General features: G+C 40.4%; 1 protein-coding gene across 1 annotated transcript in view; it reads right to left on the minus strand.

The window, feature by feature from the left end:
- The window catches only part of PCNX2 (pecanex 2), a 213,885-nt gene that overhangs the window by 58,464 nt on the left and 139,898 nt on the right, over positions 1 to 15,523 (minus strand). The window contains exons 22-23 of the mRNA XM_045537011.1: positions 5,790 to 5,898; positions 706 to 835 (exon numbers count right to left, since the gene is read on the minus strand). Of these exons, the coding sequence (XP_045392967.1) occupies positions 706 to 835; positions 5,790 to 5,898 (239 nt within the window). The remainder of the gene's footprint in view (positions 1 to 705; positions 836 to 5,789; positions 5,899 to 15,523) is intronic.

The raw sequence follows: 15,523 nt of genomic DNA on the forward strand, positions 1-15,523 counted from the left end.
GGGGGTCTCTGCTCACTGAAGACGGCCGGGCTCACAGGCTGTCCTTCCCCCTCTAGCTGTTCTCAAGTCCCTCCCCCATGACAAATCAGTAAGAGGTCATTAAAGTTACTTAGTGAACCATGTCTTCTCACCTGCCCTTAAAAATTACACCCCGATTCCATCAATAACTGTTTGCTTGAAGAAATTTATAAATGGTCTAAACAGTTCAGAAAAAGTAAAGAAATCATCTACAAGTGTAATGGCACTCAGAAAAATCAGTGTTGTCTTTTGCACAGAGCTGTGATGCGTGGACTCTTGCACGGAACGTCACTGTAGAATGCTCACAGAAGGGACACCACAGACAGGCAAAACACGCGCCGTCCCGGGGCCATCTCAGCACATCGAATGACATGAACAATGGCTTGTTAAACAACCTCTCCTAGGTCAACCGCTAAGATCTGGCAGCGATAACTCACTTTCCCTTCACAACTGGGGAAAGCTGCACTAGCATCCGATTGCTAATTTGCAGCCAGTCATGTTCTTTCCAGAGCCCTGAAACCTTGGGGCTGGGTCAATGCACTGAGGAAGTCGTTAAGGGACACAGGCCTGGCCGGCCCCACAGCCGGGGGAAGCCTGAGCCAGGGACCTTTGAACAGAGGAAGGAAGAGGAGCCTTCCGAAGCGCAAATCCGAGCAAAGCAAGTGAGCATTGATTTTAGGATCTTACTTGTAGTTTTTCTCCCAGAATTTCACCGGCCGGACGTATGATGTAATGAAAATGACACTCCCAAGGAATGGGCTCAATGGAGTAGAAAAGATTGACGTAGCAACTGTCTGGAAGAAAAGCATGGCTGAATCTGAGAACGTTGAGTTAAGGCAAAAAAAATTCATTACTATGTTTTTAAGGTATTATTTCAGATATTGACTAGTTTTCATTAAAGCCATTTTCTCCACCAAAGAAAGAATAAAAGACGTGCACTTCATCTCTCTATGTAGAGATTTAGAAATAGAAAGTTTTCAGTACTGCAATGCTAGGTCTCATTGCACCACCATGTAAACCCAATAATTCTCATAAAAATCCCAGCAGTCTCAGTCGGATTCATGGCAAAGATTTACTATCTAAGGATTGAAAGGAACAGTTTCTTCTCACTAAAGACATCTTAGCTGAACAAAACACACTGCAGTACATTTACAACAGTGCAAAGTCACTTTATAAATAATTAAAATTAAATTATACTTTTTGAAAATAAATATATAGCATTGTTTGGGAAGGTAGCATCTCTGTTTCTCAAAGAATCTTTTCCCATTATTCAAATTCATGTGTGTGTGTGTATCTCATGCATTGAACACCAATGGCTCAATTCAAGTCATGTCTGGTTTATAACCAAAAAATGTCTACACATCAAGTTATAGCATTTCGTGGGCCAAGCTGCCTCTTTAGCACTCTTAAGAGCTTTGACTCGGTTTCACACATCCTGGTTGCTCAGGGAGGTAACTGCTCTATATCAAACTTCGTAAGGCTATCCTATTTGGCTTAAGTCTCCGGCAATCCAGGGGAAGGAGCCAGAAGCAGTGGTTTCTCTGAAGAGGCAGGTCTTTCCCTGTCTCATTCCATCATTACAGGCTTGCAGCTGCCAATCGCACTCCATCTCTGTGCTACAGCTGCCAATCGCGCTGTGGGGTCTGTGGTTGGAAGAGCAGGAGAGAGCTGATGGCCAGAATCTGTGGGCGTGGCAGAGGTCAACCGGGGGAGGGGGAGGGGCAGACTGCCTGGGTCCTACTAGACTCATCCTTCCATGTCCTAGGGGATGAGGTCTTGGGTTATTCTACTACAGATCTGATCTGACCTCTGACCTCCTACTAGGATGATCTTCCCTCCTGGAAGATGGTGACAGTTGCTTCTCTCTCACTGCTGCACTAACAGGGGTCTTATTTCTGCAGCCCACGTTCAGAAAGTTCTGGCAGAGAGTAAAAAAGAAACGCTTGGCACAGAAGCAGAGAAGATTCTGTTGTGTCTCATTATCAAGAACACAGTAGTAACTCAGGCTGCTAAGTGCTTTATCATAACCAAAACACAAAGCAAGCTATGCCATAAGGGTGTGATGGAGGAAGGGGTTCCTTAGTGGCCCCATTTAAATGCAAAATATAGAAAAGGGAGGGAGACTTGTGCTGTCCACATTTTCCCAGACATTTTCATAGATTTAAGAACAGAGTTTTGCTTCAGGAGTAACTATGTCTTTGTTTTCGCTTTCTATTTACTCCCAAACATTTTCAGGAGTGAAATGACACATCCTCCGTTAATAATCCATTTCAGCGTGGAACTGTTTAGGTAGCAAAAAAGATCTCTATTGTGCTGCAATTTAAATCCAATTTTTTATTTTGACCTAGGTTCAAATAGAGAACTAAAGAACAATATGCTACTGTGATATCTAATATCACCCATCAGTTTCTCTCTGAAAGCTGAAGATACCTAAATCCGTCTACCATGAAACACAACCAATGAGCTATGCCCCTTGTCACTGGAAGAAAGGGGAATTGCATGGCAGAAGTCACTGAGAGAAGGTACTGGAGAAAATATTAGAAAGCAGAGTTGGGGCAGAGGTGGAGTCCTCCGAGGGAGGGGAGGAGGGCGAATCCCACACCAGGCATAGAGGATGCTCTGGGGCTCAGGGAGGAATCAGGACGAAACCAAGTGGAATCAGAGCTGGGAGGGGTGTGAGAGGGGCTGATATCGTTCTTCGTTTTCATTCTAAAATTTCCCCAAAGGGTATGTTGTACATTTCTTTAAATGCCAGAAACAATTATCTAGAAATTAAGAAGTGAGAAAACTGGTGCTAGAGTACAAATAAAGTTCAGTGTGGCAGGAAGGGCAGCAAAGTTTAACAGATCAGAGGGAGGGCAGAAGTGAACAGAGAGGATATTTTATTGGGGGAAAATCAACGAAGAAATGCAAGATCCCCTGGGCAAATATGACAGGCTGGCACTGTGACTGGTAAGGCAATGCCAAGACACAGGCACTCCTAAGACCAGAGGGCATCTGACGCTCTCTTTACATCTTGCCAAGACAAATAGCCAAGAGGGTAGCTTAAGAGGTAGATGGTGACTCCTTTAAAAGCACATTTAAAATGAAAATGTCAACATCAATAATTAAAAGATTCTGAGGCATTCATTAGAAGCTCAAAAGGATGCACAAAGTTGAAAACAGCCTTCTAGATCTCTGGGTTTAACAGAGAAAATCTGGCCAAGTCTGTCTAATTATTAGAAGACAATGGTCTTGCATGGACTCTACACGCATTAAAAGGGTGAGCATTCTCATCTCTCCCTGGAGGTTGCAAGCTCCGATGCTAACAGAGGCTACAGAGGGAGAAAGCAAGCTTGTACTGGAAAAAGCAATTTACCAAACAGTGCCCTGCTGGGCTGGAAGCTAATTCAATTCCAAAACAGAGCAAATTAGTCCCTTCTCAATGCTGAGATGGTGCCCACAGCTTCTTAATATAGTGATAAAATAATTAACGTCTCAAAATTAGTCAAGATCCAGGGCTGACATTTTGTAACTTAATAGCTTCGTCTGGTGGCGTATATATCCAGTTTTCTCAACTGTTTATCTTATTATATTCTGAACAGTATAACGCTGGCCTCCAAGTAGCAAATATCTACCTTTATCACTGATGAAGGATGGGGAGATGTCCATGGGTAAGGGAGAGACGGTAAGGACCTCGTCACTCAGAACACAATGGCAGTGACAGCCTCCAGGGAGGTCACTTTGAAGGCGCCATGTCTCAGTAGAGGGGGAGGAAGCTGGTGTCACTGACAGAGGCAGTTTTGGGAACGAAGCCAGGGGCTCAGCTGAATGTTCCCAAACAGAACTACCAAACGCCCAATAAAATCTGCATCTCAAACATTTCAGTTTCGTAAGGGAATGAGTCTACACATCCTGCAAGTGCTTAGGTTTAATGCACACTGTGTGCAAACAGATAAATCCTAATGCTGCTTTTATCCTGATAGGATATATTAAGTGCCAAATATTAAGTGCTTTTGTGTGAACCCTCAACACACATACAGGGCAGGTAGTTGAAAGTTATGGCTCCCCGCTCTCCGTTCAGCTGCAGAACTGCAAGGACTAATTAGAATTGCTGAACTCACCTAACAAGGCATAAACAGCAACAAGAAATGCTGCAGAGAAATACAAGCCCAAAGTTAGGACAAAATTGGGAATCACAGCTTCAAGTTTTAAATTCTTAGTGTGACTCCTCAGTTGCAAATCGGCATTAAGCTAATCATTCTCATTGAATGAACGTGCTTTAAATTCTAGACAGGAAACTTTAGACACACGTCAGAAATAAATAAAAATCACCTCAGTATTTCACTTCACTGTCTTTGCTTTAAAAGACTGTTCAGGAAAACTGAAATTACTGGCGTTACAGAAGATGACTGCAGTTGAAAGGAAAGGGTGGTGCAGAAGCCCAGGCTTTTGCAAATTTTTCCCCCTTATTTTGTTCTGCCAAATAACCTTGAAACACTTTAGAAATATCCATGCAGGTCTAAGAATAGGAACACAGAACAATGTGCATTGTGAGGTCAGCTCTCTGTATGCATAAAAATATGTTTTAAAAACAAATGAGCCTGGAGTAGACCATTTTTAAAAATCTAGAATATATTATCACTTAATGATTATCCCAGGTTTGTTTCCCTCCCTGTACACAGAGTTCAGGTTCCAGAGATCCCTTAAGAATGGTCTTAATGAGCCTTGTGCAAATTTCTTATGAAGGAAAGCTATGAGTGGTCATTAAAGCTAGCTCACAGCAGTCACCACGGATTGCCAGAGGTTAGAACTGTGGTCCACACACACTAATGGGCACAAGAATCACCAGGGAATCTTGTGAAGGGGTAGAATTCTGGATTCTACCCCATGAAATGTGAAAGTATGAGCCGGGCCCAAGAATCTATTTATTTAATAAGTTCCTCCAAGGGATTCTGATGCAATTGATCCTTGAACCACCTCTTGGGAAACACAGGTTTACAAAGCATAAATTCAGCAGGAAGGGAAAACTTGGAGGGCAAATTTTAAGACTGAGTCAACTTTTTAAAAATTAATCTTTCTCTTCAAGAGTATTTTTTATCATTCTCTCTCTCTCTTTACACAGATGCATGCCACACACACAAATTTAGCTATCCACATCAAAGTGATCTTTAGAAGGAGCACCTCAAATTTGTTTTGAAATAAATTTAAACTATTATTATGTAAACACTTTAAAATATACAAGGAAACCAAGGCTTGTTGGCTAACAGCAACTGCAAAACCATAATGTATTTTCTTAATCTTCAAAAATATTTGGATGATTTTGTTGTACCTAATTCTGGGTTTTTGAATATAACTAAAGTATATATAGTATAATCATACTATGTAATAATATATCATTTATGATACTATACTGAACACATCAACCCCATCCACAACGTTTAATAACAGCAAATCGATTTGCACTATTTTGTACGAGTTAACAATCATTTAGGCAGTAACTTTCCATTTAAAAGACAGGGTAGCTTCACCCAGACCTGGCCATGAGAAAGGGAAGGATCAGAAAAATCAAAGTAACTCCTGAATATGCACTAAGAAGCAGGAAGAGTTCGAAATTAAGAAACATCTTTCAAGGCCAAGTGGCCTAAAGGGAATCCAAAGTGCCTCCTCACGTCCCCATTAAAATGCAGTCTTAAAGACTAAAATGTTTTCATTGCCAGGGGTCAATGAGAAGCTCGCTGCCGCAAAATGGGAGTCTCAGCTTGGGGTGAACACAGAAGCAGAAAGGATACGAGGGATTGCGAAGAGCTGAGCAAACACGTGAAACGAAGAGCCCCACGCCATCTGCCAAGGAGCCACGTACGTCATGACGAACTGTAACTTGTGAAGCAGGTCCCCGAGCTGAAAGCAAAAGAAGAAAAGCATTCATCAGAGAGGACAAGGACAACAGCGGTAACTGCATCAAGGTCATTTAAAGGACACGTGTGACAGTTAGAACAGGACGGGGAAACCATCGTTTGCCTTCTTACTCTTACCTTCCTTCGTCCCGTATGCAATGCAGCCATTTAATGATATTTTCAAACAGCAATAGGCTGATCAGAAGAAACCTTGCATGGCTAATCCCAACAGATGCATTATTTCAACCTGTAGGGGTGGAGTATCTCTTTGCCTTTCTTAGAGGAACAATCACCGCTTGGTCTTCCCTCCTCCATACTGGATCTTTTAGAGGGATTTTGTGCAGAAACCTATGTGCATCGACATTGTTGAGTTTTGTATATTAATTTCAGTTTAACTCTTTAGCAGCTCTTGCTGGAAAAAATAGCTCCACACTATTGAATTGCAAGTTACAAAGTACTGTAGAAAGTCAAGGAAGGATATGAAAGCTGTCATGTTGGCTGGACAGGCCAGCGCGAGAAAAGAGGTAGCTCTGGGGAGAGGCAGAGCGTGGAGAGGAGAGACCTTACGTGGACCAAGGACGAACACGGGAAGGTGAACAGGCTCGGTGGTTTCTGCTGGAGACTGAGACAGTGAATGCGCAGGGAAGGATGGAGAAGGGTGGACTGCCCTGACTGCACACCTCTGCTCTACGGTGAAAAGTGACAAAACTCTGCTGCTGTCACTTGTACATGCAGTCAGTGTTCCACCAGGATGTTCCCCCCAAATCCATTCCACTCTTCATCCACATAGAAACTTCAAATGGCATGACGTGTTTGTTCTTAGACTGGCTAGCATTTGCGACAATAAATACACTCAACAAGGCCATGGATATGAAAAGAGAGGGAAAAAAACAGCATTTTTAATTAGGCCCAATAGCCATCATACAGAACATCATGTTCCATGAAAATGTAATGAGGTAAAAAAGAGGTTAACGAGCATGCTCTCCAAATCTTCCCCTCATTTTTCTTGTTCTCACAAATCTTCTGGTTTTGGAGAAAAACCTTAAGTGGATTCAAACGTTGCCGGCCAGGCTGTGGAAGATGAACCAAGGGTCAAAGGTCTCTCAAAGGCACAGCAAATACGCACAGTCCTTGAGAAGGTGTCTGGTCACATATAGAACCCCTGGGTTCTAAATATGCCCAGTAGAGAGTCTGGTCACAATCCTGGCTACGGGGAATGCTGGAGAATTATAGGGAGAAGGGAAGACGGCCAAGGGAGAAAGAGAGAGGAAAGAAATAGGAAAGTGGGGAGGATGAAAGGAGGGATAAAGAAAAGAAAAGAAAAATGGAAGAGAAGGAAAGATGACGTGACTGGGCTTGGGGAACGATAAAGGAATTGAGCTCTGGGAAAGGAGATGGTAAGTTTGGTTTCCCTCATAACTTTCCACTTCCTTTACTCTTGCTCACTTGCCTCAGCTACGGAGGGTTGACCTCAATTGCCGTCCAAGTTCTCTCAGAAAAGGCCACTTTGGCTTTAACCTTGGGGTTGGTTTCAGCCTCCTGAATCCATTCCGGATGGGACCTGCGGCACCTAATGCCTCTGGGGGCCTGACAGTCGACAGAGCAGCATTTGACTCTACTATGGTAGCTTCACGGCCCAACTCACAGGGTCACATACGATCTAGTCTTCTCCCCATCACCTTATGTTTTACCAGTCAACAGGTGACATGCATGAACCAGGAGACTGACAGTTCCAACACAGACTCAAACTCTTGACCCACTCTGCGAAAAGATATGATTAGCTCTAAAACCCAATGTCATTTCAACTCATCTCTTCCATGAACCCAACCAGAGGAGGAACATGTCAATTGCCCTAAAGGAGACATGACTTCTTGGTTATAGCAACAGCAAGAATCCCGAGGAGTGGAGGTGGGCTCTCTTGCTCACGTAGACCTAGCCAAACTCTATCAGACAAAATACCTCTGGATCTGAAACCCTGTAGTCACCCCACTATTAAGAATCCTCAGTCTAGTTATTAAGAATTAATCTCATGACTCCTGCCTAGGTGAAAATGGCAAGCACGAACAAGATTACCTTCTGTGATGTGTGGCCCCCAAATACCCTAAAAATGAATGAGTTATGCAAGGTTACTCCTGTTGGGTTTCCCTGTGTGTTACCATATCCTGGGAGGCATTTAAGCCACCTTCTGAAAACGCTGATAAGTAGGTCAGGCACAGCAACTGCAGTCAGACAGGCTGCCCCAGAGAAAGCTTCATCTGCAAGTTGGAAGCTCTAACAAGTTAAACTTTGCTGGATTATGATTAGGTGAATCTATTATAATTATTTTTGCTTAGCACAGCAACTTGTATTTACACATAAGCAAAACCAGTAATCAGACATCTAAGGATTCCAAACACAAGCACTCCTGTGCTCTAATTGCAGCCAGAGCCTCAGGTATCTTTGTTCTTTTCCTATGTGTCCCTCTATTCCTTGGTTGTTTGTTTTTTTTATGAATATTGTCAATAAAATACATGCTTTGTAAAAACTTTTCAACGTGAAGCTTATAAAACAGACTCTGCGGTTCTCAATCATTGAAGAAACCAGCTCTCCTGGATGTCAGTTCTTTATATAGCTGGGATTCCTCCACAATGCAGTACTTTAATGCTCTCCCACAAAGCCCACCAGAAGAAAGCTGTGTTCTAGGTGAATCAGATGCCAGTGTGTGGCCGTGTTTAAGAGCATGGACTTGAGCATGTGCTGCCTGGGTTTGAACCCCAGCTTTAACTCTGTTCATAAATTTCTGCATCTGTAAAGTGAGGATGATAATAGAACCTTCTCACAGTGCCACCTGTGAGGATTAAAACGGTTTCATCTTGGTTAAGGACTTAGGACAGTACCTGGCACCTGTAAAAGCTACAGAAGAGTTTGATAACTGTTAAGACAAATGAGACATCATATTGTGAGGATGTACTCTGCTCACAAGCCAGTAATTTCAGAGCCCTCTTCCCTACCCCAAACTGAAGCTTACCAAGTCCAGGTCCTCTCATTTTTCAGAGAAGGAAACCGGGCTCAGAGAGGTTAAGTGGATTGCTTAGGTCAGACAGCAAGTTACTGGCCTATTTGAAACCAAAGGTCAAAGTTCCTGATTCTCCAGCCAGCAATATTTTTACCACCAAACTTTACCGCGCCTCCTCGAGGTCACGGGCCTTCTGTGAATTACAGCAACATAAAACACCTGCCTGACACGAAGCGCTAAGGAAAGGTCTCCTTCATCCCAGCCTTCCTGGTGACAGCAGAGAGGCAGGATCACGGCATGGATGTGAGAAAAATAAGGCTGCAGCCGCTGTTCGGCCAAATTACAGCTGTTCTTCCACGTGCACAATGATAAAAGACCCTGATCTGCTCTGGAACACCTTTTTCAGTATAAATGCCCAATTAATAAAATATGATACCACCCAACAAGCTTGGTGACAGTTACGGGATCTCAAAGAGGCAGACTGCTGGGTTACCTGTGCTTCTTGAATGCACACCTCCAAGATTGATTTGGATCACCGCGGAGAGGCATGATCCAGGTTAAAAAAGATTAAACCTTCATATCTTCCCTTTACACTTTGTCCTTCTCTTTTAAGGCTGAAATCAGGTAAAAGAATGAAAAAGGCCTGCGTATCAAAACAGTGATTTCTAAGCACAAATGGAAACCTAAAAATTGATTATCAATGAGAAAAGTGTATGGAGAGGCACTTTATGGCTATTGTGTATAAAATAATGAAACATTTAAGATAAGATTTATGGAAACAGACACTAGTACCTTTCTAGCAAGCATGGCCTCATGCAGTCTAACATCGCGTGGAAGTGCTTTAAATAGAAATCTCATTTAGATTAGCTATGAATTTGCATCTTCTTAGACAGTTTGAGGTCTCTCTCTACGAAGCTTACCTCATTCCCAATGTTCTACTCCAAGATCTTAAATCTCAGTCCCATTGAAATGCATAATAAACTTTACAAGTTACTAGAGTATGACTATAAGAGAAAACAAAATAATTTGGGTCTTTTCCACTGAAAACATTAGGAAAAGAGTAAAGAAAGTCACAGTGGAGTCATTCTGGCTATCTCCCAAGGAAAGCCATCATAAATACTCTCATTTCAAATGACCTATTTTGAAAATATCTTTTCAATTAGGCACATAAGCTGTTATATCTCTGCTATAGATAGGAAACCCAATCTGTGTAAATCCACAAACCATCGTAAGAGAAGTGTCACCAAATGACGGTGACCCCAAAACATTTCCTTGCTGACACAAGGTATATGTCATCTTCACTCTAGGGCTCACTCTGCTGAGCCCCCCAGTGAAATAGATGACCATTTACTGAACTCTCTTTAGCGTGGGCATTGTCTTAGGAAGCTGCACATACACGATTCCACTTAGTTAAAGTGCAATCTTCCCTCCCAATCCTAATCACTGCCTTTTTGCCTAGTGTTCTAGCCTTACTGATCTCCCAGATTAGTTCTACCACTGTCATTTTTTGCATTTTGTTGTCAGGTTCAGCTAGTTTCCGTCTCAGGAAGTTAAGCGTTTCAGTTAACTTCACGCCAAATTTGTGATGACGGATATTTGAATCTGAAGGTGCCGAGGGGGCTGAAAGGCTGCTGAGGGGATGGTGTGTGCAGCTCAAAAGGAGAGAAGGGTGAGGAAGCGGAGGCTCTTGAGTGCTTGGAACAAAGGTGGACAAGATGAGAAGAATTTGGAGGTTTAAGGGGAACCAAATTAATGAATTAAGGCGGGAGCCCAGCAGAGGGATTAAAAGCCAGGAACAAAAGAACTGGGAGGAACTGTAAGATATTCTGAGGCATAGCTGGTGATAGGGAGAGAAGAAGAAGACTCAAGAAAGAATGGAAAAAGTAAAGCTAGTGGCATCTCAACTGTGGGGCAGCACTTTTGGGAGATGGAAATCACCACTTTTATAAAATAACAAATCGGTAACAGGAAATATGATAATTCAATTTAGGGATATTAGATTTATGAAAGCACAAACGTTCTCAAATAGTGGCTGACATATGAGCTAGAATTTTATGAATTAAATAAATACGTGGACAACGTTTACTACTCATCACAAGAGTGAAATTTTAGGCCAGAAGCAGATTTTACCCCAGTAACTAACGTGCATTAGAAGTCCGATAAATAGCACACATCAGGCTTTGCAAAATACTGACGGGCTTCGTGTAGCACGTAATGCATACAGGCTACCATCCACTATAAAAATAATATAAATAGTCTAAAAAGTTGTAAGAAAAAAATAAATTAATATTTAACTCAAAAAGGCCCTCCCCCCAGTAGTCAGAACCAAAGAGGTAATTTAAAATAAGAATGGTAAGTCTGAACTGACACCATGCTACCCCAAGAGGACACAGATATGCATATGGGTCTTAGGAACTTGAGGACTTGGGTTTTAACAGACTTGAAGGACATCCATGTCCATAAAGAATAAATTAGAAAAACCCCCTTTACCAGGGCTGGGAAAAAGTAAAAAAAAAAAAAAAAAAGTTTGCCTTCTGCCTGCTGTCCAGTAGATAAAAATCTTCCCTCCACAAAACACCATAACCTCAAGCCATCACAATGCAGGGGGGTGGCATTTAAACTGAATGGGCAGGAATGCAAAACCAAGAGAAAACATCAAATTAGATTTTGTACAGAACAAGTTAGATTTTGTATCATTGAAGTGTGAGGTGGAAATAAAAAATCTTTTAAGACAAAGACTGAAGGAATTTGCTACTTATAAAACATTGCAGGAAAAAAATTGAAGGATATCTTACAGTACAAAGGAAATTTACCCTTGGAGGAAGAAATGTTATACAAGAATAATGGTGAGAAAAGAAAAGGCTAAAATGTTAGAATATCAATATGAGGAGTAATTGTAGATATAATCATCAAGATAATGACTCATTTGAAGCTGGAACCTACTATTAGATGTCATCAATATTTAAGATGAGAGGGAGAACTGGAGTTAAAGTAACAGGGCTTTGTATTGTTTGAGAGGAGAGAAAAGATTTTGATTAATTTCATATGCTAATCAACTGTACTTATTAAAAACTTGAAAGTAACCACCAAACCACTAAAGTTTTTGAACTCTGATGTGTATCAGGATCAGCTGGAGGGCTTGTAAAAGAAAGATGCTGTTTCCCTCTTGCAGAGGTTCTGACTCAGTAGGTCTGGAATGGAGCCCAAGAATTTGCATTTCTAATAACTTCCCAGGTGCTGCTGCTGCTGCTGATCTGGAGACCACACATTGCAAATCATTGCACTAAAGGACTAGAAACACAATATTCAATTTTCAAAGCACTAGAGGCAAAAAGGGATCAAGGAAAGTTCATTTCATTCAATAGAAGGCAAGAAAGAGGAGGGGGAGGTACAAAGCAAAAACATAAATATAAAGCAAAAAAAAAAAATACCATGGTAGAAAAAAGTACAAACATATCAGTAATATAGTAAATGTAAATGGATAAAATTTGCCTATCTAAAACACAGAGATTCTCAGTCTGTATTTAACATATTGACTGCCACGTGAGTTGTATTTAACTCAGGCTAGTTTTGAACCTGGGGCCGCATGAAGCAAAACCATGCAGTTGGTTTGTGAACATCTTACTTGTTGATGTTCTTATTGTTACAATTAATATTGACAATTTAATTCTAAAAACATGGATTGCATTGCATGTAACTCATGCACAGAAAACAATAAAAAATAACAAATTAGAAAGGATCATTATGTTTTAATAAAACACTGTAGCTTCAGGGAAAATTTTTTTTCACCTAGTGTGGCAGTCAACGTGTTAAAAAAAAAAACTTTGCTAGATGCTTTTAGAAAAAATATTAAAATAACATAGAAAGTTATGAAAAAGAATTAAAAAAGATAGCAGATTAATTTTAACCAAAAAACCCCCTGACTTGCCTCTATTAATATTAGATAAAATTGACTTTTACTCAAAAAGAATAAGTAGCAGTACATAATGATGAAAAGGAAGTGTCACAAGAAGATGAAATAATTGAGATGTACATACTTACCCAAGTTATCTCAAAATGTCTGAACTAAAAATGTGTAGAATTATAAGGAAAGACTAGCAATCATAGGGGAAGATTTTAAGGTATCTTTCTCAGAAAATGATAGTTCAATTAGACAATGAAGAAATAAACATATAAAATATTTGGCCAACAGAATTAACAGGCTTCATCTAAGAAATATGTGTATTAGAACCTTACAGCCAACCAAAAGAGAAAGACTATAATTTTTAAACATATGTACACCTACAATAACTAATAACTTACTAAAGTACAAAAGAAGTCTTCTTAATCAATGTTAAAAATTGACACCATGCACACAAGTTTACTAGAAATCAGTGACAAAAAGGTAGCAAAATAACAGTAACAACCACAAAGCTTTGCATTTTTAATTAATTAGTTAAGAATAAATTATAATAAAAATTAGGATATATTTTAAAATGAATGACAATGAAAAGCAAGCAGTAGTACCAATCAGACCTTGTGGAACTCAGGTAAAGCAGCCTATAGAGGAAAAGATATTCCCTTAAAATGTGTATTTTAGAAAAACTTTATTGTTTATTTTGGGATGCTAATTTTTAATACAAAAATTGAACAAGAATATTATGAGAAAAGAAAATGTAGATGTTGTATGGTTTAATATTAGAAAAAAGGCAGTGTAATTCACAAAATTGAGAAAGTAAAAAAAGAAAAAAAACATGTATTGCTCAATTAGTACAGAAAAGACGATGAAAAATTACCTCAAAACACCCACTCATAAAAATCCCTAAAAACGTGGTAATAAAAGAAGTTTTTTTTAACCCAATAAAAGGGTACAGTCCTATGTTGCAGTAAACACTGTATTTAATAGTAGAACCCTAGGATTATTCAGAGAAGAGGTATCAAGCAAGATGGATCTAATTAAACTAAAACAGGAAAGTAAAAAGAGAACCATGAAGGGAAACTAAAATCTAAGGAGGGAGAAAGGAACCTGCTGTAGTAATTTTTAATCATCTGTGAAGTGCAGTTTGGAAAATTGTAACTAAGAAGAGAAACAGGGATAATGCAGGGATGAGGGTCCCAGCAGGCGTAAGCTACTTAGGCAAATGAGTGTGGTGCTAATAAAGGAAATGCCACAGCCCCAGTTCTTTGATTAGCCGACCTTATGCAGCCAGACAAATTCAGGCCCGTAAGAGAACACCATAGACAGAAAATATTAATTAAGACCATATTTCATAACTGCTAATTAGTGTACCCATACATGCAAATGAAGTCACCACTGCACATTGAAATTTTATAATCTACCAAGAGGTAGGAATGCACAAAACTGGAAAGTTTTGTCTACACTCCTGAGAATTAGGAATCAAATGCAATCCTGGGTCTCTGTATGTGTGTGTTTCCGCTTGTGGTGGGTGGTGAGGGCACAGGTTAAGGGTTGTGGGGGGTGGGCTGCAGAGGAAGGAGGCAAGGGTGGACTGCAACAAGGAAGAAACAGGATGAAAGTAACTGATGAGGGAGAGATTCCTTTTTTTGTAAGTGTCCTGCCCATTTCACTCTGGAGTGAAGTGGCAAAAATAATAGAGTTTATGCACACATTCTGCCTTCCTTTTAATTTCTTACTTCTTTAAATTCCATAGGTTAGCCTTCATCTGACTATTCTACACAGGATATAGTTTCTCCATCTTTGTTTTGGATTTTATTTATCCTTCTCTTTCCTGGTGAAAAGAGGCAGCTTTCTGAATTCTACTTCTGGGGGCTTCCTGCCTCTTACAGGTCAGTTATAATTTTGTGGGTAGCAAATGCTGCCCGTGGGAAGGGGATATGAGAACCAAGTTCATAGGCTGCTTATCGGGACATATGCTGCTTGCTTTTACCCTTATGTTATTTTAGCAAGAGAAAAAAATTTTAATTTATGAGCTATGGGCGGTTTTTCCTTCATCTTTTATAAATGCCCTCCTCTCCCCTCTCAATCCCACATACCTCCTGGATATCCAACTTATATACTATCTTGAGGTTTTTCTATGGGCAATAACATTTCATCAATCTACTACATATAGGAATAAGGTGATTCATCCGGTGATTTTTCCATACAACTGTAAGTTTCTGCTGTAAGCACCTGCACTTTCCAAATTTATGGGGTTTTTTTTAATTTCAAAAAATTTAGCAGGTACAAGTGGTTTTCCGATACATAGATGAGCTGTATGGTGGTGAAGTCAGGGCTTTTAGAGTACCTGTCACCCGAATAGTATACATGGTATCCGACAGGTAACACTTGACTCCTCACCCCCTTCTCCTTCTCCCAGTGTTTCTGAAGTCTCTAATACCACTCTGCATGACCGTGTATATACACATCACTTAGCTCCCACTTATAAGTGAGAACATGTGGTATTTGTTTTTTCATTCCTGAGATACCTCACTTGGGATAATGGCTTCCATTTCCATCCAAGTTGCTACAAAAGATATTATTTCATTCTTTTCATGGACGAGTAGCATTCCATGGTGTAGATATACCATATTTTCTTTATCCACTCATCAGTTGATGGGCACCTAGGTTGATTCCATATCTTTGCAATTGTGAATTTTGCTGCAATAAGCATTTGAGTGCAGTTGTCTTTTTGAT

Source organism: Lemur catta, chromosome 25 (assembly GCF_020740605.2).
Source record: "Lemur catta isolate mLemCat1 chromosome 25, mLemCat1.pri, whole genome shotgun sequence".
Taxonomy (NCBI): Eukaryota; Metazoa; Chordata; class Mammalia; order Primates; family Lemuridae; genus Lemur; species Lemur catta.